General features: G+C 40.4%; 1 protein-coding gene across 1 annotated transcript in view; it reads right to left on the bottom strand.

The window, feature by feature from the left end:
- The window catches only part of sptbn5 (spectrin, beta, non-erythrocytic 5), a 70332-nt gene extending 46102 nt beyond the window's left edge, over positions 1-24230 (bottom strand). Inside the window, exons 1-35 of the mRNA XM_086274842.1 lie at positions 24141-24230; positions 22659-22781; positions 18690-18857; positions 18308-18424; positions 17923-18071; positions 17548-17776; positions 15861-15947; positions 15660-15767; positions 15500-15584; positions 15288-15421; positions 14473-14693; positions 14204-14342; positions 13948-14082; positions 13758-13846; positions 13419-13572; positions 10771-10974; positions 9460-9675; positions 9016-9190; positions 8266-8402; positions 7908-8120; positions 7610-7762; positions 6703-6833; positions 6176-6427; positions 5497-5572; positions 4906-5117; positions 4283-4532; positions 3968-4107; positions 3143-3242; positions 2803-2973; positions 2473-2637; positions 1852-1941; positions 1630-1766; positions 1045-1231; positions 770-879; positions 42-132 (exon numbers count right to left, since the gene is read on the bottom strand). Coding sequence (XP_086130968.1) covers positions 42-132; positions 770-879; positions 1045-1231; positions 1630-1766; positions 1852-1941; positions 2473-2637; positions 2803-2973; positions 3143-3242; positions 3968-4107; positions 4283-4532; positions 4906-5117; positions 5497-5572; positions 6176-6427; positions 6703-6833; positions 7610-7762; positions 7908-8120; positions 8266-8402; positions 9016-9190; positions 9460-9675; positions 10771-10974; positions 13419-13572; positions 13758-13846; positions 13948-14082; positions 14204-14342; positions 14473-14693; positions 15288-15421; positions 15500-15584; positions 15660-15767; positions 15861-15947; positions 17548-17776; positions 17923-18071; positions 18308-18424; positions 18690-18857; positions 22659-22772 — 5139 coding nt within the window. The 5' untranslated portion in view covers positions 22773-22781; positions 24141-24230. The remainder of the gene's footprint in view (positions 1-41; positions 133-769; positions 880-1044; positions 1232-1629; positions 1767-1851; positions 1942-2472; positions 2638-2802; positions 2974-3142; positions 3243-3967; positions 4108-4282; positions 4533-4905; positions 5118-5496; positions 5573-6175; positions 6428-6702; positions 6834-7609; positions 7763-7907; positions 8121-8265; positions 8403-9015; positions 9191-9459; positions 9676-10770; positions 10975-13418; positions 13573-13757; positions 13847-13947; positions 14083-14203; positions 14343-14472; positions 14694-15287; positions 15422-15499; positions 15585-15659; positions 15768-15860; positions 15948-17547; positions 17777-17922; positions 18072-18307; positions 18425-18689; positions 18858-22658; positions 22782-24140) is intronic.
- Between the last annotated feature and the right edge of the window lie 547 nt (positions 24231-24777).

The following is a 24777-nucleotide window of genomic DNA, read 5'->3' as shown; positions in this document are numbered from 1 at the left end:
TTTCACTTCCCTCCAATATATAATATCCTTGTCCATCTCACCTGTTCTCTGGTAATAGCCTTGCTGAGGTGAGCTGCTCTCTTTTTGCAGGCATCCTCAAGCTCCTCCCACTCTGTATTGAGGTGGTCGCACCTGCAAAACAGCAGAAATTTACACTGCTCCACAAAGCCAGAACACATTTGGTCCAAACTGAAACCGTACTTATTACAGATCACTTGAACTGTACAGACAAATACCTTCTCAAAGTTGTGTCAAGTGCCCAGCTATATAACATAACCCCTCCCAAAAATTATGAAACATTTGCATACATTGGAGCCAATGGCATCTTTGCAGTCTAAAAATCCAAAATCCTACATTTAGAGAAAGGACCAGTTTCTCTCATGGAATTGGTCGTTTTAATGTCATTAAATTTAAATTTATTCCTTCAGATCAGTGTGCTGGGTTTTGAAAACAATCCCATCTTTGCATCAGTGTTAGGCCTCAAAGACAGGAGTGATTACCAAGCTATTTGGACAAGATCATTCAATGGTGTCTATTTTGTTCTCATTATTTGGTGGACTAAGGTAATGTGTTTGATAATGTTTTATCAATTTTATTATATTATAACTTATTCTTTAACATACCATTTTCCTTGTCTAATTAAATGCTTATTTTGTGATGGTTTCTAGTTTTAATGCATTTTATAAGCAATGTCAGCGTAAGATAGATTCACTACAATGCACCAATGCACATGAAACTTTTTTTTGATGACAAAAAAAAACAACCACACCTCTGCAGCACCGCCTCTCTTTCTGACTTGTTGGATTTGGCTAGGCTGCGCCCTTTCTTCAGAATGTGGTTCAGGTGTTTTCTATGTGCATTCACTTCGGCCTGCAGCTCCTGGGTTAACACACGAGTACATGAGCAAATGTTAAGTAAAACACAGCCCTGTGAATGTGTCAAATCACTTGAGTCCATTGTAATTCCAACTGAGCTCTCAACTCAGTTAACACATGAAGGAAAAGGGGAGGTTTTATAGATAAAGAACTGCAACCCAGCTCGTGCCTTGTGTTTCTGCATGAGGCTGAGGGCCCCAGCCAGAGATTTGTCATATCCTGTAGATCCAGAGGCAGGAACATGCTCAGAGATCCAGTTGAGCTCAAGATCCACATCATGATAAAATCCAAACAACGACACAGATGCCTCCAGTTGTGCTCGACGCTCGTCCAGAGGTTTCTGCAGGGACTTGAATCTGCCACACAGAGGTTATAAAGTCAAGATGATGATAACCTAAAGTGAGCACTGGACTATATTTATGTTATTACTTTTTAATTACACACAGAATAAAATACCCCAAAGGAGACAATGACAGATAAAACCTGAAGTGACATAGGAAATTGTATTCTATGTATCTGTCTTTCAGATTTTGTCTCTGTGTGAGCGTCCTTGTCATCCACTTTTATTTTTGTTGTTATTTTGCCTTTTGTCATTTTACTTCAACAGATCGTTTTCTTAGCTGAGACACCCTGACCTGATCTTGTTTGTACTCCTTTCTTTTCTTCACCATGCACTTGGTTTTATATGCACTGAAGTTACTCTAAATGCAATAAATGCAAATATCTATTTGTTTGAAGATTCAAAGTAACTTACAAAGTGAGATAGGCGTCTGTCTCCTGGAGGATCCTTTGAGAGTCAAAGTGGTTGGAAGCGAGGTGTTTGGCCCTGCTCACAATAGAGTTGATCTTCTCTGCCAGTTCCTTGGCCTCCTGCTCCAGCTGCTGATGCTCCTGCATGAGCACACACACACAAAGTACTCACTGATGTCTAACTGTAAAACCCAGCGTCATTAAATCAATGCAGGCCTGTCCTCACCTTCAGCAACTGTCGACTGGAGCGCAGGTCGTGACCTTTGGCAGCATTGTTTAGCATCCACTGGATGGCCTCAATCTTCAGCTTGGCATCCTGTGGAGGAAAAGTACAAGATTTTTCTGAGAATGAAGCTCTGTTTGGACAGCAATTACTTCTCCTGGGAAGGATGGTCTTTAATTTTTTACTCCAGTTGACCTCTAAAATTAGTGTAAATTTAAATTTGGCCAGAAACTATGAACTGTATATAAAAGACAGGGGTCAGTTATAGTGTCACCTAAAGGCTTGTGAAGTCTCAAAGTTAAGCTGTGTTCTTCTTGCTTTTTTGGGAGCCAGTGGTGAGCATATTTGAGGCATACAAGAGGCTGGGGTGTAAAGTTATCAATTAATGCAGGTAGGCTAGGTTGGCAAAGTGCATTCATACATATATTAGTGCTAATTAACTGATTACCTAGCATTAATAAATGCTACAATCTCACAAATCAAGACTGAAGTACAAACTTCTTGGATGGGCTACACAGACAGCATTATTTGTCTGGTAATTTCCTCAAAACGCCATAAAAGGCACCAACATCACTGAACTGGACCACACAAACGTCTTATCCAGTTTCTCCATCAGTAGTTTACCTGCAAAAGCTCCATCAGCTGCTCCTGCTGCCCCGCCTGTCTCAGCCTGTCCCCCCTGTCAGCCATCTTGTCTTGTAGTCTTTTCCACCGACTCGTGAGCTGAGAAGACTTCCTGCTGATGCTCTGACTGTTGTAGTGCTCTTCAGCAATCATCTCCTCTCCCAGCTTATCACAAACACACACATATGTACTGAAAGTGACATCTCACCAAAGTGCAAGTCGTCTTTTCAATATATGCAACTGTGCATGTGTTGCCAGAGTCACTGTCAAACACTTGTTGTTTCCTCTACAGAAGTCATCATGCTGGGTGAAAAGTTAGAGGTGTTTTACCTGAACAAGTCTATCCAACCAGACTTGGTTGGCCTGCATCTCCTTCTCAGCCGCTTCATGTTTCTTCAGCTTCCAGAGGATGTTTGTGGGGTCTCGGTAGGACTCGTCTTCTGCCACCTTAAACTTCTCCTCCATCCACAACAGCAGCTCATCCGCATCTCTTTGGAACTCCTGCCACACGAAACACCAGGCAAATTCACCCTTATAATTATTATTAAAGAACTTATAACATTCATCTGAGCGCTCTCCTGTAGATATTATGATCAGTGCAGGTACTCGACACAATAAACAACATAAAGTAAAGTATGTTTTCTTGTTTTTAGCATTTTGACAATAGTACTTGGTATTTCTTGGAGTCCAGCAGTAGGTTCCTCCTCTTCCTGCAGCTCTCTTTCAGCCTCCTGTTGGCTTTTTGGATGCTCCTGCTCCGTTCCTTAATGCTGTAAGAAAAACATTGAGGTTTTAAAGATTGGTGACGCAGTTTATTTTAAGGTTATTGACTTGAACATATTGGTTGTTAGAGGGACAATTTAACTAATAATATAAACAGTTCCCCGCCATCTGCCTGAGAAGATGATTGGCATGACACCTCACAAGCCATTTAATCAAAGTAGCAGAGATGGTATACATGTGGTGTTGTAATTTATTTGACAGCTAGATGGCACGGTTTCATGTCGTATGGAAAAGAAACAGCCTTGGTGCTCTGCAAACTGTGTGCATACTGCATCAAAGCTTTCCTGTTAGGTTGAAGTAGCAAGCAGATGAGCTTAGATTTGCATTATGCTAATTTTGCAGTGATGTGTGTTCTACTTGTAGAACGATTTACAAACAGAGTGATAGTACCCAATTCATAGAACCAATTCTATTTATCCCTAACTTCTTCTACTCTTATTTCTTTAGTCCCACCCACCCTGTTAAAACCTTCTGTATGCTGGGAACAGTCCATGAGAAGAAAGTTGGCATAAAGGGAACTAAATCAGCTTGTTTACATGGATGAATGTCGGGACTATGCCATGGCTCAGTATATGATAAATAGGTTTAAGATTAGACAAAGAAGGATTATTTTTAAAAGCAAAATATGCAAAGTTACTCCAGTACAGCATAAGAATTAAATTATGGAGTTGACAGCCCACTTTATGGAACAATTTCTGCTGTGTTTTCTTACTGTATTGAAGCAAAGTGCTGCTGGTCGATAAGCTCCTTGCTGCGCTCAGCGAATTTATCCACTCTTTGATCCAAAGCCATAAGAAGACTTTCAAGTTCATCTTGTCGCCCCAGTAGACTGTGCACACTGTCTACCGAGTCCTGCATCAATAAATGTAATCATTATTTTGACATTTTTATGATAGAACATCCTATTTATAATCTTTACTTATAGCAATTTCACAGATTTCTATAAATACTTATTTAGGATTCAAATTTAAGGGTAACATTTCAAGGAGCTGGACCATGTAAAAAGGTGAGAAATGAGCACCCTCACCCCAAGATCTTGGACTTTTAGTCGGGCTTCATGTCCAGACAATGCTGCTTCAATCCGGTCTCCCTCTTGGTTCAGCCTCTGGAGCTCCACACCCTGCTCCAAATGCTTCTTTCTACTAGCCCACAGCGTCTCCAGCCTACTCCTTTCAGCACTGAGATTATCAAGGATTTGTTGGATGTCAACACCGCCTATTTTCCCATTGGATGATCCCTGCAGCAGAGATTTCCCTAAGTTCTCCATCTCCTTCAGCCTGGCAAAAACACACACAGTGGGAGAGACACAGTCCACTTAAATGATGATGTCCATGAGCCAATCTTCTCAATCCCTTTGTCAGAAGGGGATAGAAATGGCTTTCATTATGGACAAGCGTTATGGTAGTTAAAAAAAATACGTGCACAGGATTAATGATTTGAACATTCTTTAGCATAATTTTTAATCATAATAATTTTCATCATAATTTTTTTAAATTCCTATTAACCACTGCTAAAACACTTTGCATTTAAATTTACTGATGCTGCAGATTTAATTTATTTCGAATTAAATAGAATTAAATGAATGCAATTCAATGAATGGAACAACAACACACTAAGCACTGAATGCTGTGCACAGTTTCTGCTATTTACCTGCTCCTCTGTGTCTCCATTTCTAGTTGCAGCTCCTGGTGTTGCTCCAGCAGCGTGACAGCCGAGGCCACATCGCTCGCTGTCTCCTCCTGCAGGAGCCGTTCCTGAACTGAACCCCCCCAGCGCTCTAGCTCCTTGGCCTCCTGCTGGAAACTTTGCAGCCTGCGGGCCTCCTCCAGTTGGTGCTGTCTGTCTGATGCTTGACATTTCACCTGTACAAAAATGTCTTTTTTTTTAGTTTGTAGTTTTATTTTAGATTTTTTTACTCAAAACATTTAATAATAATATAACAATAATAAAACAGTAACAGCCTCTGAGTCTGTGTTCATCAGAATATCAAACCTAATTATAATGACCCAAACGCTGTACCTTTTCAGTCTTATACCACCTGCTTTGTACATACAAAAAATAAGAGATCTTCACTTTTATTAATAAAATAATGATGTCGAGTATGTCAGTGTCAATGCAAATCAACACGAAATGTTGCAAGCACAAAAGAGATGTTCTGTAGGAACACAGACTGAAGTTTGAACACCTTCACTCTTGGCTACTACACTCCAGTCAGTCTAAAACAAAGAAGGAAAATGTCACCTGATCCAGCAGAGCCTCCAAACCTCGAACCTCCTCCATAATGGCCGCACTCTCTGCCGGACTGCAGTCCTGCTTCCTGTAACACAGGATGTGAGCAAATTGAGTGGAGATGAATGGAGATGTACTCCACCGTGAAGTTTCTTTAGAAAAAACACTTTTAGCTAGAAGTTCATGTAAAGTGTTTTAACTTTGAAACCTTTCAGACTAATGCAGCTCTGTGTTATTCGTAATGTAAATTAAGATACCATTATCATCTGTAATAGATATTTGGAGAGCGGTGAACACATGAACACATCAAAGCCCATGTACCAAGGTACAGACCAGTGTAGGCCAATCCATGAGCCCATTCATGTGAAAGTAATTCACAAAACTATTCTCAGGAAAACTGCAGCTACCTTCAGTGTCACGTCTATGGCTCTTTTAATTTCCTTTATATACATATATCACATCACTGATGAATCATTATGAACATCAAATACAAAACAACAATGACTTATTTCTATCAAATTACAACACACATTTCTAAAATTATTATTATTGATTGTTTGATTGATTGATTGGTTGGTTGCTTAACATATTTGTAACCATCAATTACTTTTAAAGTGTTTTTGATTAAATTAAGTACTACTGAGACAACTGCAGAACACCTCAAAATCCCACAGACTATATCAGACCATACATCTTTGCAACGCTCTTCAGGTAAGCAATCTTCCCCTCAAGCATCTTGATGTCTCTAAGGGCCCGAATCTGGTTCTTCTCCTCAGCAAGCAGAGTGAAGGGGGTGCAGCCCACGTCCACTTCGTCAAGCTGGGACAGCTCACCCTGCAGCTGAGCTTTAGCCTCCTCGCAGCTATGCAGGAAGGACTGCACGTCTGCCGTACTCAGCAGCTCCTTTCCTTTGTCATCCTTCAGCTGCTGAATCCGATCCCACCTGCAACACACCAAGAACCCAGAACTATCACACAGTTGTCACACAGTCATCAGGAGCTTCTGGCGCCCCAAAACTGTCCAAAATGCTGTCCTGTACTCAACCTACAGCCCAGGCACTTTATTATAGCATGTTGCTATAATAGCAAGCCGTTGTTACTGGGTCCTTCACTGTTGTCATTTTAATAACAGTAACAATGAGACATCACTTTTTCACAGGATCTAGTTTGTGTATCTGGGTCCTTGTGCTGATTTGAGTGATTTGGACTTTTTTTGCACCTTTTGGAAACACTCCTCTTTCTGGATTGGATTTCTTTCTGTTTACTGTGCTGGCTCTTCACCAGCTCGTCTGCCATTTTGATGATATCGTCCAGCTGACCTCGTCCGCTCGCTAACTCAGTCAGAAAGTTCTAAAACAGAAAGTCAAGGGTGAGTCAAAGTATTCAGATATTTTATGAATCTGAGTTTGTCTGAGTTTATTCTGAAGAAGTGAAAATAAAAAAAATCAGGCCTCTTAAATATGTCCAAAAGTCAGAAAAAATCTCAAATTAATCATTTAAAAAAGCAACAAAAAAAAGTTGTTGTTTGGGTGAAAATCACTGAAACGAAAGATTGATGCTACAGAAGAAAATCAGTGAAAACTCAGTGGCACTTAATATGAACTGCTGCCTTATCAGATGTATTCTACCTAAAGCCACATTTTTTCATTTCTGATTAACCTACAGAAGTGACAATTGGAAGCCAGTATTTACCCTGTGATTTTCTGGCTTTAGAGGTTAAAAGTTTCTCCTTCCCAATAAATAATATGATTTATGAGCTTAACTTAAGGTTGATCTTCATCTACAAATCTGTTGGTATCAGAATCCATCTAGCCAGCTTCGACAACACCATGTGCTATTATTTACTCATTTATAAGTAAACCCACAAGGCTAAATTTCCCACCATCAGCAAAAGGAAACACCTGACTGCTGTTACAGTTTATGCTGAGATCTTAACTGAACAAAATGATGGGCTGTGACGTAGTCTTAATATTTTTTAAGAGATGCATTTAAGGATTAAACAAATTAGAAAAATCATGAGGTATTGGGACATTTGTTTCACCCAGATGAGTTGATCCCCTGTTTTCAGTTTGTAGGATAAGTCTTGTACGATATGTTTGGAAATATTTTTCTGGAGAAGTCTTCACCTCATATTTGGCCTGAACCACTGCTAGATTGTCACCATCAGTGCTGAAGGTGTTGAGGATGTTCTCCTTATCCTCCATCCATGACTCAAACTCATGGCAGCTGTTGTAAAATCGATGAAGACGCAGTATCTCCTCCAGGCTCTTTGTCTTTGTCTGAAAACCAATATAAATATAAATCTGATTTTAGAATACAGCTACTCTGAATGTCCTTTTCTGTATAATAATCTGTCATCTTAATACAACCTCCCACATAACTAAGTAAACAGTTTATATTCTGTATACTGCTCCTTTCTCTCACCTTCACCAGGTTGTACAAGAAATTGTACTCTTGGTCCAACCTGCCCTGTGTGCTCTCCACAGTATCTCTCTGGTACTCGGGGTCTGGCAGTAATGTGGTTTGGATCTCAGCTGTGCCGCGACGCATAGAGCGTTTTCGCCTTGGACGACTCAGTTTCTTGCTTGAGCTTTCTGGCATATCATTGGCTGAGGCAGGTGGAGTGGGTGGAGGAACCTGAAGAGGGTGTGATAAAGTTATTGACACTTTAAAAAAATACATAATAATTTATTTTCACACTGCCCACTAACAAAGCATGTCCACTAACGAGATGTGATATTTTCATAATCTGACCAAAGAACTGGTTCAGTATTGATCATACACTGGATGGCAGCATATTCAGGTAGGTTTTGGGAATGGACTGCTGGTTTCCTCCACTGTCTCTGGCCACAACTCTGTCTCCATCCGGCTCACTGCTGACGATGGTCACAATCTCATTGCGGTCCCACGGAAACTGACCTGAAATCAGGTTAGTTTATACTTTACATTTCAATAAAGTATCTACTATGTGTTTTTCTGTTGTGTGATTTCAGATATAGCCCATGTCTGTTCATCACAACACACTTGGCTACATTTTAGAAATGCAAAAATGAAAACAGTTACAATTTACATAATCTGCTTTTCCTTATTTTCTGTCATCATTTTTTTTAGCACAGATTACTGCTCTTCATAGTAAACCACAGAGTAAACCTGTGTTAACCTGGCCTGTGTTACAGAAAATAGCGAATTGGAGTAAAGCCACTTTCAGACATGGTTAATAGAGAAGGACATAATGCATGATATTTTTCCTTTTAAATTGGCCTGTTATCTGGTCCTCTCTGTAAACAAGAGCATCTCTATAAATTTGCCTAAATATTTAATGAATATTTTTTATGTGACTTGGTCTGACCTGAGTAAGATTTCTGTTTTAAGAGAAAAATGGGCATTCTGTATCAAAATGAGAAATGAAATAACACAGTGTAGTGCTGGCAGATTATTTAGTGCAGAATATAGGCTTGTGTTTTCATGTATGAGTAGCAGTCACTCCTTATCATGCTATGCAACACAACAGTGACACTAAGTACTCCAGTACCTCTGCTGTATCTGAAGCGGACTTTGGCCTTGATTTCCTCTTTCTGAGGGGGGATGCTTACAGGGCCCTTCCCACCTCTGGTACTGGATAGTGAGGTTCGTGCTCCTTGCCACTCCTTCTCCTCTTCCCCAGAGGAATCGCTATATTGGATCATCTTGCCTTGCTGAGGCTCTGCCTACAAGGGATGAGGAAATATTGCCTATAGCTTTGCATCTACTATCACAGTCAGTGTTGTAGAGCCAATATTAGCTATTTGTCAGTTTATTGATATCACAGTTTATAACAGCCAATAAATGAAGATTAAAAAAGTAAGGAACACATAGGAGAAACATCTTTCAACTATGTTATATTATTTTAGTAAGGACTCATTAATAACTACACATAAGAAATGTTAGGAAAATCTATCTGACAGAAACAATATCTGAATAAAGCATGCAGAATGACCTGCTGTGCAGTCAGCGCCGTCAGCTGTGCTGCAGTTTTTGACTGTTCTGACAGTCTCTTTATCTCTGAGGCATACGCTGCCATCTCCTTCTCCAAACGAAGGTGGCGCTGAAGAAGCAATGCTGTGCTGGAATCGTCCTTCCCATGATCCTCGCTTATCAGCAGTGGCTTCCTGTCACCTAGCCAGGAGTTAGCCTCCTCCACATCTGCAAAATACTGGTCAGAGAAATAAAGGTTACTGTCTTAGAGCATGTCTATAGAGATCAAGAGCAGGTTCCAAAAGACCACACAAGAAAATAAAACATGACATACGTGACAGGATGGTTAGAACCTACACAATAACAGCAGCACACAGGTAAAAATCTGACTGCAAAATAATTAGACTAACTGTAAAAAAACAGTAATACCTCAAAAATGTGTTTGTTGAGAGCAGAGATAGGAGTTTACAGACAAAAAGAAGCTACACTAAACAAAAACAGCTTTTTTTCAATCTTCTCTTCTTCTTCTCTGCCTTTAATGACACATTATTCACTAGTGTTGGGATTTCCGGCTCTTTTTAGAGAACCGGCTCTTTCGGCTCCGAACCGGCTCCTCAGGTTGTTTTGTTGATTTAATTAATTTATTATTAACAATAATATAAAATTATGCACAAAAGGAATTACTAATGTAAAAAAAAAGTGGTTTTATTTATATATAAATATAAATATATACAGTGGCCCCTAGAGAAAAAGCACGTACAAACTCCAAAACACATTTCTAGCGTTAACTGAACTTCAAAACAGAGCTACCTAAATATACTTTTATTTATTCACTCCACATAAAATGTAATAAATAAATCATATAAAACAAAAACAACTATTCACATTTCAACTTTAACTATTTAAATTTTCAGCTTTTTCCTTTTAAACAAATTTAAAGTGAAACAACACAAAACACTGCAAACCACAACACAATTAAATATAAATAAGAAAAAATATGAAAACAAAAAGAAGATGCACATTCTCTGTCATATGGGCCTGCATGAATAAACTTTCTGAATCCTTTATCATCCGCAACTGAAAATAGTTGTGGATGATTACTATACCTTTCTAATGTGACGTTGTTGTCCCTGGCTCTCTTTCTCTCTCTCTCCCTCCCGCTCTGTTCCTGTGCTACTGCGAGTGTAACTACCGCCCCTCCCCCCTCTGCCCAGCGCAAAGCACAAGGCTCGTGTACGGAGTGAAGCGGGAAAAAGTGCGAGAGAGAGGGTGAGAGAAAGGGGAAAAAAACCCACGGCTTGCGATAAGGAGCCGGCTCGCCACTATTATTCACCTGCTTTATGGTAGCGGCAGCCTGCAGTCTGTCGCGGTGTCCCGTCACCTCGTCAGTCAGGTGGCTCCACTGCTTCTTGAGAGTCCTGATCCACTTCTGAACAGCTTGCTGATTCTCCTGACTCTGTTTGGAGAGCAGATCCTGACCTCGACCCAGGACACCTTTATACAAAGACTCCTGGGCCTGGACCTCTGCCTCCAGCACCTATCAAATTATGATTTATTTGAAGTGGCATTTAGAGTCAAGATAGATTTAAATTGCCTTTATTCTCAAGGTGGGGTCATGTTCAGCCTAAAAACAGTCAGATTAACCAGATTACATGACTTAAACCAGAATTTAAATGTTATTATTTGTCTGTTTTGTTTAGATGCACTTCTGTTCTTTGCATTGCTGTTTCTTGTTTATGTTATTTTCATTTCATTTAAAACTTGGCAAATATTGTTTCGTGGTCTTGGGCTTTGGACTTTTTTCAGCTTGTGTATTTTTGAATTCTTAAGTCTTAGTTTGATTGGTTATTCCCGATGACTTAATCCTTTGTTTCACTTATTTCGGTTTGTTTGTTTGTTAGAGTCATTGTGTTGGTGTTTTGTTACTTCCTGTTTTATTTTTATAGTCTTTTGTCACTTGTGCTTTGTTTTTATTCCTACTTCGCTTGTCTCAAGATTAGTTTCAATTGTCACATGACGAACATTTACCTCGTTACCTCTTGTATTGTCTCTGTCGTCCTTGATGCCAAGTGTCCCTTGATGTTTTGGATTTCCTGCTTTTTGTATTCAGCTTCTGGATTTTGGCTTGGTTTACTCTCTGGGTTATCACCATTAAAACTTGCTTAGAGTTTAGTCACTGTTTCCTGCATCCTGGTTTTAGGTCCATAATCCCTCAACAATCCACACAGCATGCAACCTATTGTAGGTCCAACTCTATATTGTCAGGGCCGTGAGTCGGAGCTCAGGATTTATGTTTTCTTCTTTTTAAGATTATGTTTTACACAATATTCTACATTCTTGTGGTTAATATTATTCATGGTTCTGTGCTTGGCCTCCCCTGTGTCCTTGTTGCTTGTGTAGTCTATCATGTCTCTCGCGCATGTTAAATTTTCTCTCCGTGTTGATTCATCGGGCGACCGTGGCTCAGGGGGTTGGGAATCGCATCTGTAACCGGAAGGTCGCCGGTTCGATCCCTGGGCTCTCTGTCCTGGTCGTTGTGTCCCTGGGCAAGACACTTTACCCTACTTACCTACTGGTGTTGGGCCGATGGCGCGGTATTGTAAAGCGCTTTGGGTGCCTTGAAAAGCGCTATATAAATCCAATCCATTATTATCTGTCTCCCCTTCATGACCCTCGCTCCCCCCGTTTCCTGTGTTTACATCTTAATGTGTGTCTCTTGTTTCCTGTGTTATTTTGATAGTCCTTTGTCCTGTATTCAGTGTATTTAGTTTTGCTTCCTCCCTGTCTTCTCAGGTTTGATTAGTCCTAGCTGTGTTCCCGCCTGTTTCCATCCCCTTGTTATCCTTCATCTGTATTTAAGTGTTTAGTCTCACTCTGTTCATTGTCGTGTTCTCCATGTAAGCTGTGTTCTGGTGTTAGTTCCATGTTGTCAAGTCTAGTCCAGTTCAGTTGTTAGTTCTAGTTTATCTTTTGTTTGTGTAGTGTTTGTCATGGTGCCTGCCCGGCTGGCCCTGTGTGGCTACATGTGTGTTGCTTTTGTCTCGCTCTCTCTCTCCTCTCTCTCTCCTCTCTCTCTCTACTTGCTGCCTGGGTGGAGTTCATTGTGGGCTCCCGCCCCTGGCCATCACCACCTGCAAGCAATCACCTGTGGCTCCTCACCTTGTTTGCTCTCGCTACTTAAGGCAGTGACTGAGAGCACCTCGCTGCTGGACTATTGAGTAACGCTCGTCAGTGCTACTTTAGCCTAAGCCAGTTTTGAGCTCTCTTCGTGACAGTTTTCCGTGTTAATTCCTGATCTCTGTATACAGATTCTTCGTGCTCGGTTTGGAAGTTTGGACACCGAAGCCTGTTCGTGAGTGCCGCAGTGAGAGTGGCGTGTGTGAGGAAAGGACCTTTCCAAGTGCATTGTTCTGTTCGTGTGGAGCGGAGCAAGAGAGGACACTTTTCCTGATTCTTCCCTGTACCCCTGGGAACCTTGGCCCCCTTCTCCTTCACCTGTGTATAGTGAACCGGGAGTGTGTAAATAAAATTCAGTTTTCTGTGATTTCAGTCTGCGCTGAGTGACAGTGTTCATGTATTTTGGTTTTAGTTTTCACAGCAAATAAAAGCTGCCTCTTTAAGTTAATCTTTTGACTTAGAGTCCTGTCTTGCTTTAGTTTAAGGCATTTTAAAAAAACAGAAACATGTATCTGCTTTATAAGCTTTTGTTATTCTTTTTTTTAATAAAGAATAACAATGTAACATTTCTAAAGTTTTGACAATCTGTAAAATAATATGAATCCTGTGTTTTTCACAAGAGGCACAAAAAAGTTGACTTTTCATCACATAATTCAGAGTTAACACATTCACAAAGAACACCCTTAAACCACTGTAACACACGTGCCTGTGTAAAAAAGCAAACAAAACTTCTTCACAGTGTCAAAGTCCAAAGCATGGAACCTTATGGGCTCAAGTGTCCGTATACACAGCTTTCTGGCTCACCTTGTGCTTGTGTTCGGCCACCTGGATGTGGTTGAGGTCTCTTCCAAGTCCAGCCGTCTGCAGCTTTAACCAGCGCTCATAGATCCAGGCCTCCAACTCCTCACAGTCATAGAGGAACTCAAACAACCTCAACTGAGCCTCCAACTGCCTCCTCCTGACACAGCAAAGGAAAGATGTGAGGCAAGATGAGCACAGGTGAGAGATGTAGCAACAGAATATCAGACTAATTAGACTTTCTATTCCACCATTTTGGACATACAAAGAAATGTTACACGTTTAGACCTGTTGCTTGATAAATGATTTTTCCCTCATGCTGTAAATGAGAAAACTAAAGCAAACCTGCTGCTGCTGAGAGACACCAGCGATTTGTACTGAGTGTCAAGAGCTCTCACTCTGCTCTGAATCTGCTGCCCATCCCTTACTTTTGCCTGAGTGAGAGAAAGGAGGTGGGTCAGTCTGACAGAAATCACCCTTACAAATTCCCCAAACAGTGAACTAATAGGACATGAGATGCCAATTATTAGCGTACCTTCAGAGCTCTGCTACTGATTGCAGTGATGGTTTCACCATGAGTTGAGATCTGAGCTTCCAGGAGATCTTGTTTCTGAAGAAGAGACTCCACCTCCGTCAGCTGCTTCCCCAGTTCAGAGGAACTGGCTTGGGACTAAGATGGGATAAGGGAGGGGACAGTCAGTAATATTAAAGTCACCCCACTTCTCTCACAGTACAATCTAAGTAAAACTCCAGTGTCGTCATTATAACTAAATTTCGAATAATAAGCTCACTTGTAGTTCTTTCAGTTCCTGGGAGACAAGCTCAATGTCCCGCAGGATGCTCAGAGTTTCAACTACATTTCCCAAAAGCATCCTCTGTTCTTGGAGCTGCTGCAGCAGGTCCTTCCATCGATGGCTAATGTTCTCCTCCCTTAGAAACAAATATATTATTATGTAGAGTACAAGTTTTTTTTTTTAAATTAATGTCACTTCTTGGTTCTTCTCCCTTCAAAAAGAGAAAGACTTAAGGTTACACAAAGTCATTGTTTTCATCCTCCCACCTCCCAATGACCTGCTCCTTGCTGTGGTAGTTTCCTTTCTCGATGGATTTTGCCATGTCTCTGAGGGCCGTGAAGCGTGGCTCCCTGGCCAGTGCATCGGTAGCCAAGGCCTCCAGACGCCGGCCAGCTGCCTGAGCCTCCTCCAGTGTGGACAGACCTCGGATGTCCTGCCTCCGGATCAGACGCAGTGTGTCCTCAAGATAGCCCTCCCTCAGAGCTGCCTGAGAAGACAAAAAGGAAGGATTTTGCAGTCTATTGGGGATTTTTTAAGGAGCCATAAAAACAGGCAGAAAGTTGAATATCAGATCCAGGGTTTTGAATGCTGTTTGTCTGCATAGATTAACCTTTCTGATGCCAAAAAGTGGTTTCCATTTTAAGTTAACATTACACAAACAAATTCACAAAATCACAGCAACACGTTTGTCCCCATTTCCCAGCTTTAAGTAAAGGGTATTCCATTCTGAACAGATTCCAATGATATACCTATTTTAATAAAGAAAAAGGTTTAAAATTAAATCAAAATTATACTTTTTTGTTGTGTTGTGTGTATCTACTTTTCTGTGGGGTTGTTAATAACAAATAACAAGATCTTGCATATATGTCCAGCGGAACAAGAGTGGTCAAAAGGTCGCATCCATTTTAAGGTTAACATTACCAAAACTCACTGAAATTTGTTTCTACGCACAACACAGTGATTTGTAATCACAAAGTTGTTTTTATAATTTACTCAGGAATATGTCAGGCAACTCCATAACATTACGATCAAAACTGGGAGACTTGTAACAAAGACATTCATATGAGTAGAGTGGCGTTACCTTCCTGGCAAACTTCTGTGCAAGTTGCTCCAGGCTTTCCAGGCGTAGCAGCGTTTCCTGTAGGGCTCGCTCTCGTTCATGTTCCGCCCTCTCCAGCATAGCCCAGCTCTTCTCGATGTCATTCAGAGTTTTACCTTTACAAATACACAACAGCATGAGCGATCTTTGTCATAGCAGCCCTTATATTATAATTGACTGTTAGTGTTCTGTACCTTCGGGAGGATTATAAGCCCATTGGTTGTTGGCTGCCAGTTGAGTCCTCAGACTGAACAAGTGGGCCTCAATTGCCCCACGCTCCTGGAAAAACAAGACTTAACTTTAAGGAGATGAACAAAGGAGGACGCTGAATTTAAAATGTGAGGGTCATCTGACCTGGTATTTGGGAGGTTTCTCCACAGTTCTGTAGGTCTTAAAAGCGCTCATCAGTTTCTGCATCTCCCTCAAAGAGTTTGGGAATCTTCTGTCATTCAGCTGCACCATCTTCAGTCAAAAAATAATCACCAAATTTAATTCATTAATTGTTTTGTTTTTTTGTCTTATATTCCTGTGTTTTTTCTGGGATTGACCTGTTACCTTAGTTTTGATCCAGCGAAGCAGATCTGAGACCATTCTTTCATACTGGATCTTCATGCCATCCAGCTCCATGAGCATCCCAACAATCTGTGGAGAAAAGAATGAAGTCCTACTTTTGTGTTCTGGATGTTTTGGTTTGATATGTTAAAATGGAATCTGGACTGGCAAATCAAAGACAAAAATATTGTTCGTAACCAAAGAATTAGCAACCAAGAAAAGTTGCTCATTTAAATTAATCCTTAAATTACCTATCTTGCCTTCTTAATGATTTCATTGTTAATAGGCTATCCCCATTGTTGCTGGTTGACTCTAATTCTGCAAACTGTAATTCTGCATCCTGCACCTGCCCCTCTTGATGTCCCCTCAACCCCACTGGGGTAAAAAAGTGTCCATCTGAAACTGCTCAATCTTATTGCAAAAGGCTGCTGTCAGTCACTTCCTGGCATTCTGAAAATGCTGGTCACTGCACCTGAGCACTATCACTATCACAAGCTATATGAGCCAATGTTGATTTTAAAATGCATGGCTGTTATATTACATCACATGATTGGCTTGCTTAATTTTTGATTTATAGTTGCCTACCTATCAATGCAAAAATACTAATAAATATAAAAGTGGCTTCTAACATAATTTTCAAAGCTGTAGTTATCACTTCCATTGTGTACGCGACTTAAGATGAGAAATTAAACATATTAGTTTCACCTCCCATTAACTAATGTGGTTGTTATTTAAGAATGAGAAGCAATACAGCAGCATCAGTGTTCAGTCACAGCACTTTCACTCCTGCAACCATAACCCTCAGTCCAAATAAACAAAATGCAAACCTTAAAAAAACATCTGACAACACTCAGCCCCAAAACAGTTTAACTTGGTTATTATCATGTACAGCAGAAGGAACATGTGTGAAGCAGATAAAGGCTTGTAGCTTCGGTGTGTTAAAGGTGTGAGGTTCTCTGAATGAGTTCCTGCTGCTGCCTCCAGCAGCATCTCATTGTATGTGATCTGATGTGATTCTTAACATCCACAGCCCCTCTTTTATGAAAGGTTCTCCTTTGAGCTACTAATACCTTCTTATCTACCAAAATAAAAATCCCACCAGCTGTGTTTTGTGTTTTGTGTGAGCAGCAGCTTGTCATTGTAGCAGTAATCTATACTATTTAGAGCAGGTTACAATACCACATGGGGCAGAGCAGTCCACACTATAAACGGTATGACAGACATTATGTCAAGCAACACATTATTTAAAGAAAAAAATGACCCACAATCTGAGTTTAGGGACAAATAAACCTGCCTTATAGATTAGATTTTCCATTGTAACCAGCCTCGGTTTTTGCTAATCAACATCAAGTTACAAGAGCCGACTGAGTCTGAAAAGATGGACTGACAGACTGATACAGACTCTTTCTCTGCCCCATTGCTTCTCTTTTTTATTTTTACTGCACGTTTAGTTAAACAGAAACAATTCTGCCTTATATTAGAAATATGTCACCTTTAATATCTATAACATGTGCATGTCTGTATGTGTCGTATATATTTATATGCACTCATCTATACACAAATTTAGAATCACTTGGGCTTCAATTAATATTATGTATTATGCTATTATGGTCATATTATTTATTATCTGACTGATCTTTTTTTCTGTTGTATGCAATGCTGCTGTGTTTATGTTTGTGCTGAATCCAACCCTGGCAAGTCTCTTCTGGATGGTCTGCCCCTGCTTCATCCTGGAAAAGTAGTGGTAGTACAGAGACACGTAGGTCATGATGGACTTTTCATCAGGATGAGCGACCATGATGTCATCCACCTCCAGAAGCTGCATGATACTGAACTCCCGCTCTGCCAGAGTGAACGCATGCTCCAGATTACGCTGGGGGTTATCACCATGGAAACGGTGGTAGTCAAAAAGGTCAGGTCTGGGATGGACAGACACATGTATGTTTACTCTGTGAGAAGCGATTTGAGTTTCCATTTGAGTTTTTGACTTTTGAGGATATTTTAGGAAATATTTTATGAGGGACCTCACAAATACAACAAAAATGCGTGTGCACAAGTATGCTACCGGTGGGCGTGGATAAGAGCATTGAAGGCAAGTCCATCCCTCCAGCTGGAGGAAAAGTCCTGCACGTCAACACCATTGTAGCCTGATGTTTTCCTCTGACACCAGATCAGCAGAGCCTCCTTGGCTGAGCGATGAGCTACGCTGTTCCCCTGAGAAGGAGGAGGAGGGAAGGGGGTGAGATGAAATGAGAACAAGGCAAAAATGGAAAAAATTTAAAAGACAAGAAGATGGAAAGACAAAAGTAAAAATGTGGAGGAGCAAGGGAAAGGAAAGGGAAAAGGAAAATACCCCAAAAAAGAGGGAAAATGTTAAATATGTTAAATTCATAAATAAATTGTTTAAATTAAAGGAGATAACTAATTCTGCTGTAGTTTTAATTCGATACCTCTTCCAGGTTAATATGTCCAATCTGAAACCTGAGGATGATGATCCACAGCAGCCCCAGGATCAGTGTACGATCCCCATCCACCACATTTTCTGGACCAATTAAATCCACCCGAATCTAACAGTAGAGCATAGAGCAGTGTGAAGCTGTCGTTCGTGAGACTGCTATGAAGTTCAACATTTTACAGCTGCCAGTAAGAACTGAAAGTCATTACCTTGACATTTAGGATAATCTGATTGGCTTTTTAGAACTAACATTTAATCAAGATTAAAATATACTGAGAAAAGACCGTTCTCCTCATGAGGAATAATACTATTAATTTTGTATATTTGTAAATTTGGTGGATCACTTTCAGGACACCAAAAAGCAAAAAGTAGGTTACTTTGGTTTTGAGGAAATTGATGGCAATGCTGTTGTTCTCCAGAAAGTGGACTCTCATCTTGCCTCGGCTCCGCGATGGCAACTTCTCGTTGGCGATGAACTCCAGCAGACGGATCAGAACTTCTCCGGTTTTAAGTTCAGTATAGACGTCAGTCAGCTCCAATTTCTCCTGCAGGAGATCCGGACAGTTTCAGTTACAAGCCAAACCTGACATAGAAGCTCCCCGTTACTGTACCAGATTTTTGATGTTCACGTTGTTCAAGCTTGCAAATCAGAAATATTACTAAACCTTGCAGTTATTTGGTAACCTTAGTCTAAGTGTGTGGGTGCCATTCTTTTATCTACTTGCTAGACCAAACAAACGCCTACAGGTGGTGTGATTTATTCTCAAATGGTTTGAGAATTCAGTTTAAGATCAGTTACTTTTCAATCCTTCCTCTCCACTTAAACATTTAAGTATTTGATGATACTGCATTTCCTGTGTATGTTGTAACCTCTAATTTAGATTTCTTTCTCTATCCATTACCAACTCCTGGAATTCCCTCTACACTATTATGTGTCTTCTGTGTAGCTGCTGTGAATCAACTTGTACCGTAATTCTGTCTTTGGATATTTTTTTTTGTAACATTGTAACAAGTTTGGAACAAAATCAGTGAAGCAAGTCCTTCACTAAAGTAAAAGTACTAATACCACAATGCACTTTCTACTGCGTAACAGAGGTAAGGAAATGTACTCAAATGATCAAAAAGTGTGTATTAAAGAATAAGAATTGTGTATTAAACTGCTATATACAGTATCATATGTTATCACCCTGCAGTATTTTTGAATATTTTGCACATTACTGCAGTGATTAACTTTTTTTAAATAAAAAAATCTTTAAGTCAAAATGTTGGGACTGCAGAATGTTTGTTTTTTTATGTTTTTAATATCTTTAATAGATATGAAATGATTTTTGGCTCTACTATTAATAATCATGACAGTAATTTAAGGGCCTATATTTTAGAAAACGTTAATCGTGTGAAGGTAAAATTTTGCATGGCTTCAAACGTTATCATTTCATTTTAAAAAGTGCTGACTGTGAGTATAACTTTATCACTGTGATGTATATGGACTGGCCCGCCTATCTGTCTTTGGATTCTGTCCATAAATAAATTGCTTTTACTTACCACTAAATAGCAGCCATCTCTGTCTGTGTTTTCCTCTTTTTTGGTTTAAGGACTGAACCTGCTAACCAACCTAGCATTTGTTAGTTTCCAACTTCACACTTTGCTCTAAGATGACAGCTAGTTGGCCAACATAGAGGCCTCAAAAATATTTGATAACCTTGCAGTGGGTAAGAAGAAAGTGTAAGCATGTAAGGATAAAATGCACAAATGCTGTTGAGATTGTAAAGTCAAATCTAATATAGTAATAAAGTGTAGTTAGTGTGTGAACACACACAAAATAATAATCAAAGGTCCTTAGCTTTTATGACCCTTCTTATGAAGAGGCTAATTGTAATAAAAAAAGAAATCTCCAGCACCTGGATTAAAGACACTTTAATTCCTTCCTTAATTCCTTATTTGCTTAAGTTGAAAAAGATAAGACTCTTTCTCAGGTGCAACCATAATCTTGCCCCTCCTAATCTCTGTGATTTGTTTCATATCACCACTGTTTCCCGCTCTCTCAGATCTTTATCTGGCGCTCATCTTGTTGTTCTTCCTGCTCGTCTTATCACTATGGGGAGCAGAGCTTTCAGCCGCTCTGCTCCTCGGCTCTGGAATTCCCTTCCTTCGGTCTTAAGAAATGGTAAATGGCCTGTATTTATATAGCGCTTTACTAGTCCCTAAGGACCCCAAAGCGCTTTACATATCCAGTCATCCACCCATTCACACACACATTCACACACTGGTGATGGCAAGCTACATTGTAGCCACAGCCACCCTGGGGCGCACTGACAGAGGCGAGGCTGCCGGACACTGGCGCCACCGGGCCCTCTGACCACCACCAGTAGGCAACGGGTGAAGTGTCTTGCCCAAGGACACAACGACCAAGACTGTCCAAGCCGGGGCTCGAACCGGCAACCTTCCGATTATAAGGCGAACTCTCAACTCTTGAGCCACGATCGTATCATTTAATGTTGGCTTGAAAATTTGGTTGTTTACATTGAAAAGAACTAAGAGATAATATTTACTGCACCCATCGCTTTGTAACTGTCACATCCTCATAATACAAACATCCTGATTATGTCTCGTACAGTTACGACTATGTGTAACAACCTTTAGTCAAATGTGCTGGAACATGTATGCAAGTTAAATAAATTCATTTACAGTGGGGCAAAAAAGTATTTAGTCAGCCACCGATTGTGCAAGTTCCCCCACTTAAAATGATGACAGAGGTCAGTAATTTGCACCAGAGGTACACTTCAACTGTGAGAGACAGAATGTGAAAAAAAAATCCATGAATTCACATGGTAGGATCTGTAAAGAATTTATTCGTAAATTAGGGTGTAAAATAAGTATTTGGTCACCTCAAACAAGGAAAATCTCTGGCTCTCACAGACCTGTAACGTCTTCTGTAAGAAGCTTTTCTGTCCCCCACTCATTACCTGTATGAATGGCACCTGTTTGAACTCATCATCTGTATAAAAGACACCTGTCCACAGCCTCAAACAGTCAGACTCCAAACTCCGCCATGGCCAAGACCAAAGAGCTTTCTAAGGACACCAGGAAAAGTATTGTAGACCTGCACCAGACTGGGAAGAGTGAATCTACAATAGGCAAGCAGCTTGGTGTGAAAAAATCAACTGTGGGAGCAATCATCAGAAAATGGAAGACATACAAGACCACTGATAATCTCCCTCGATCTGGGGCTCCACGCAAGATCTCATCCCGTGGGGTCAAAATGATCATGAGAACGGTGAGCAAAGATCCCAGAACCACACGGGGGGACCTGGTGAATGACCTGCAGAGAGCTGGGACCAAAGTAACAAAGGTCACCATCAGTAACACACTACAACGGCAGGGAATCAAATCCCGCAGTGCCAGACGTGTTCCGCTGCTGAAGCCAGTGCATGTCCAGGCCCGTCTGAAGTTTGCCAGAGAGCACATGGATGATACAGCAGAGGATTGGGAGAATGTCATGTGGTCAGATGAAACCAAAGTAGAACTTTTTGGTATAAACTCAACTCGTCGTGTTTGGAGGAAGAAGAATACTGAGTTGCATCCCAAGAACACCATACCTACTGTGAAGCATGGGGGTGGAAACATCATGCTATGGGGCTGTTTTTCTGCCAAGGGGACAGGACGACTGATCCGTGTTAAGGACAGAATGAATGGGGCCATGTATCGTGAGATTTTGAGCCAAAACCTCCTTCCATCAGTGAGAACTTTGAAGATGAAACGAGGCTGGGTCTTCCAACATGACAATGATCCAAAACACACCGCCCGGGCAACAAAGGAGTGGCTCCGTAAGAAGCATTTGAAAGTCCTGGAGTGGCCTAGCCAGTCTCCAGACCTCAACCCCATAGAAAATCTGTGGCGGGAGTTGAAAGTCCGTGTTGCTCGGCGACAGCCCCAAAACATCACTGCTCTCGAGAAGATCTGCATGGAGGAATGGGCCAAAATACCAGCTACTGTGTGTGCAAACCTGGTAAAGACCTATAGTAAACGTTTGACCTCTGTTATTGCCAACAAAGATTATGTTACAAAGTACTGAGTTGTATTTTTGTTATTGACCAAATACTTATTTTCCACCCTGATTTACGAATAAATTCTTTACAAATCCTACCATGTGGATTCATGGATTTTTTTTTCACATTCTGTCTCTCACAGTTGAAGTGTACCTCTGGTGCAAATTACTGACCTCTGTCATCATTTTAGGTGGGGGAACTTGCACAATCGGTGGCTGACTAAATACTTTTTTGCCCCACTGTAACTTACATATGCAATGCATAATTATTTCTTAGAATTATTTCTTCTTCCCATCTCACCCCATTCTTGTGGAAGACACTGTTCATCCACTTGGTGAACGTTTTCTTTTGAACTCCCATCCGCTGCTCCTGCAGCTGTCGGACTCTCCCAGCCCCATCCTCCTCTGTCGCCATCCTGATGGGCTGAACATGAAAAACATTAAAAGTCACAAACACACGCAGTTTTCAGATCTTGACCTTTTCTTGCTTTAACTTTATACAGCTTTAAACAAGTAAAAAACACATTTTCATGAGAGATCTAGTTTGGACAACAGCAACACATCAGAGAGCGTAATATCAGACAGACACATCCGTGGCACACAGGAGTGTCAGTTAATGCTTTTAACATTTCAGTCTGCAGGTTAAAGGCAAAAAAAAATGCAAACTGAAAGACTTTAGTTGTTACTGTTGAAAGTGTCATAGTTCTGTTTATGCATCCTTGTGTTCTTGTGCCTCTTGGTTATTAGAGCCTCTGTCGCACTACACTGGTTCTTTGACACATTGCGATTGACTTGTCGAAGTCACTGATTTTTAAGCAATGCTTAAAATAAGCATAACATGCATGATAGTCAAATAACAGAGACGGACACAAAGTGATTGCATGGCCTAAGTTAAAAAGAGCCTTAGAGCAAGAGGAGAAACAGAATAGGGGCAATAAACCAGACTGAAATAAAGCAGAATGATCCTTTAAGTATTTAAGCCTCACTCATCATTTGCCCTTTGGTAGGATTAATCAGCTGACTAGGCAAATTAAACTGAGTTGTCAGTTCACTTGCTTGAGTCAACGGTTAAATTGGACACATTTTATTTTCTTCCATGCTGACAACAGCAGTTACACCTAAATGTAATGTAGCTGTAAAAATTCCTAAGCTTTAATAACCTAACTCACTGACTCATTGCTTTGTGCCATTAATGTGTGTGTATGCACACTTCTTTTTTTATAACTGTCAAACCTAAGTTGATCTTTGATTTTGTGGAGTGATGCCAAGACATTCAGGCACAGATAGAAAGGTAGATAACCTCATGTGTTGTCCTATTATCCTTCACTTATTCTCTTGTTTAAAAATTTTACAAATATTGCAAAACACAATTTATTGCAATGCATCATCTTGAAAGTGAAATCTTAATTTTGCTAAATGTATAGCAACCAGATGGATGTACTAAAAAGTTTAAACAGGATATTTAAACTTTGTTCCAAGCTAAGCTAACCTCAGTCTAAAGATAAAGATCAGTCTAAAATCCATACTGCTGTCAAAATCTCCTTCTTTATCTCTGCTTTCCAATTTAGCAATACACTGTAAAATGACCAATTCAAATATGGCCCACGAAGCCTAAAAATGTCCACATAAACAGGAAACACTTTTGTGCAGCAATGTGGTCACTTTTAAGTATCCTGGTGCTAAGATAACCTGCAGAAGAACTTAGAAAGAACCAAACTACAGGAACAGGAAGAGAAGCTATATACAGCACGCAAGCACACAGACAGAGGAAACATGCTCTTACCGTTCAGTCCTGTGCAGCCCAAAGCTCTTTATGATTTATTTTGTTTTCAACTTTGGAATCTCAGGGGAAAAGACATCCGTTTCAGAAGAAATAATGCCCTTCTGATCCAGTGAAGAGTGACACCCTGTTGATCTGATTTTATTGTCTGCACCAAATGTTGCCATAAAAGAGGTGTGTGAATTCCTGTGATGTGTGTGTACAAGTATTGCCCATGTTGTGGGGACATAAATGTGTTTACACAGCTAATTTGCAGAGATTCAAAGTAAATTAATAAAATTTAGGGTGAATACTTGATTTAAGGTTAGGCAAGAGGTTATTGGTGTGGCTATGGTAATTCTACAAGAACTGAATAAAAGCCAATATCATGTCTCGTCTTTTTTGAAGAGGTTGAAGTGTGTGTGTGTGTGTGTGTGTGTGTGTGTGTGTGTGTGTGTGTGTGTGTGTGTGTGTGTGTGTGTGTGTGTGTGTGTGAACTTTGGAACCATTGGATTTACGGCTTGAGCAGATCCACTCACCTGACAGCAAAAGAGTCAAAGTTCAACGTGACAGTAACTCAAAACACAAACGCACAGACACGCTTCGAATGCATTATCTTTCTTTCTAAATCTTTCCAGCATATATTCATGTATAAAAGCTA

The sequence above is a fragment of the Aulonocara sp. 'chitande type north' Nkhata Bay genome, linkage group LG19 (genome assembly GCF_057382095.1).
Source record: "Aulonocara sp. 'chitande type north' Nkhata Bay isolate Kocher_YH1m ecotype deep benthic linkage group LG19, A_spYH_male_GT1.1, whole genome shotgun sequence".
NCBI classification, from domain to species: domain Eukaryota; kingdom Metazoa; phylum Chordata; class Actinopteri; order Cichliformes; family Cichlidae; genus Aulonocara; species Aulonocara sp. 'chitande type north' Nkhata Bay.
The sequence above is the reverse complement of the archived record's forward strand: the minus strand, read 5'-3'. Positions and strand labels throughout refer to the sequence as shown.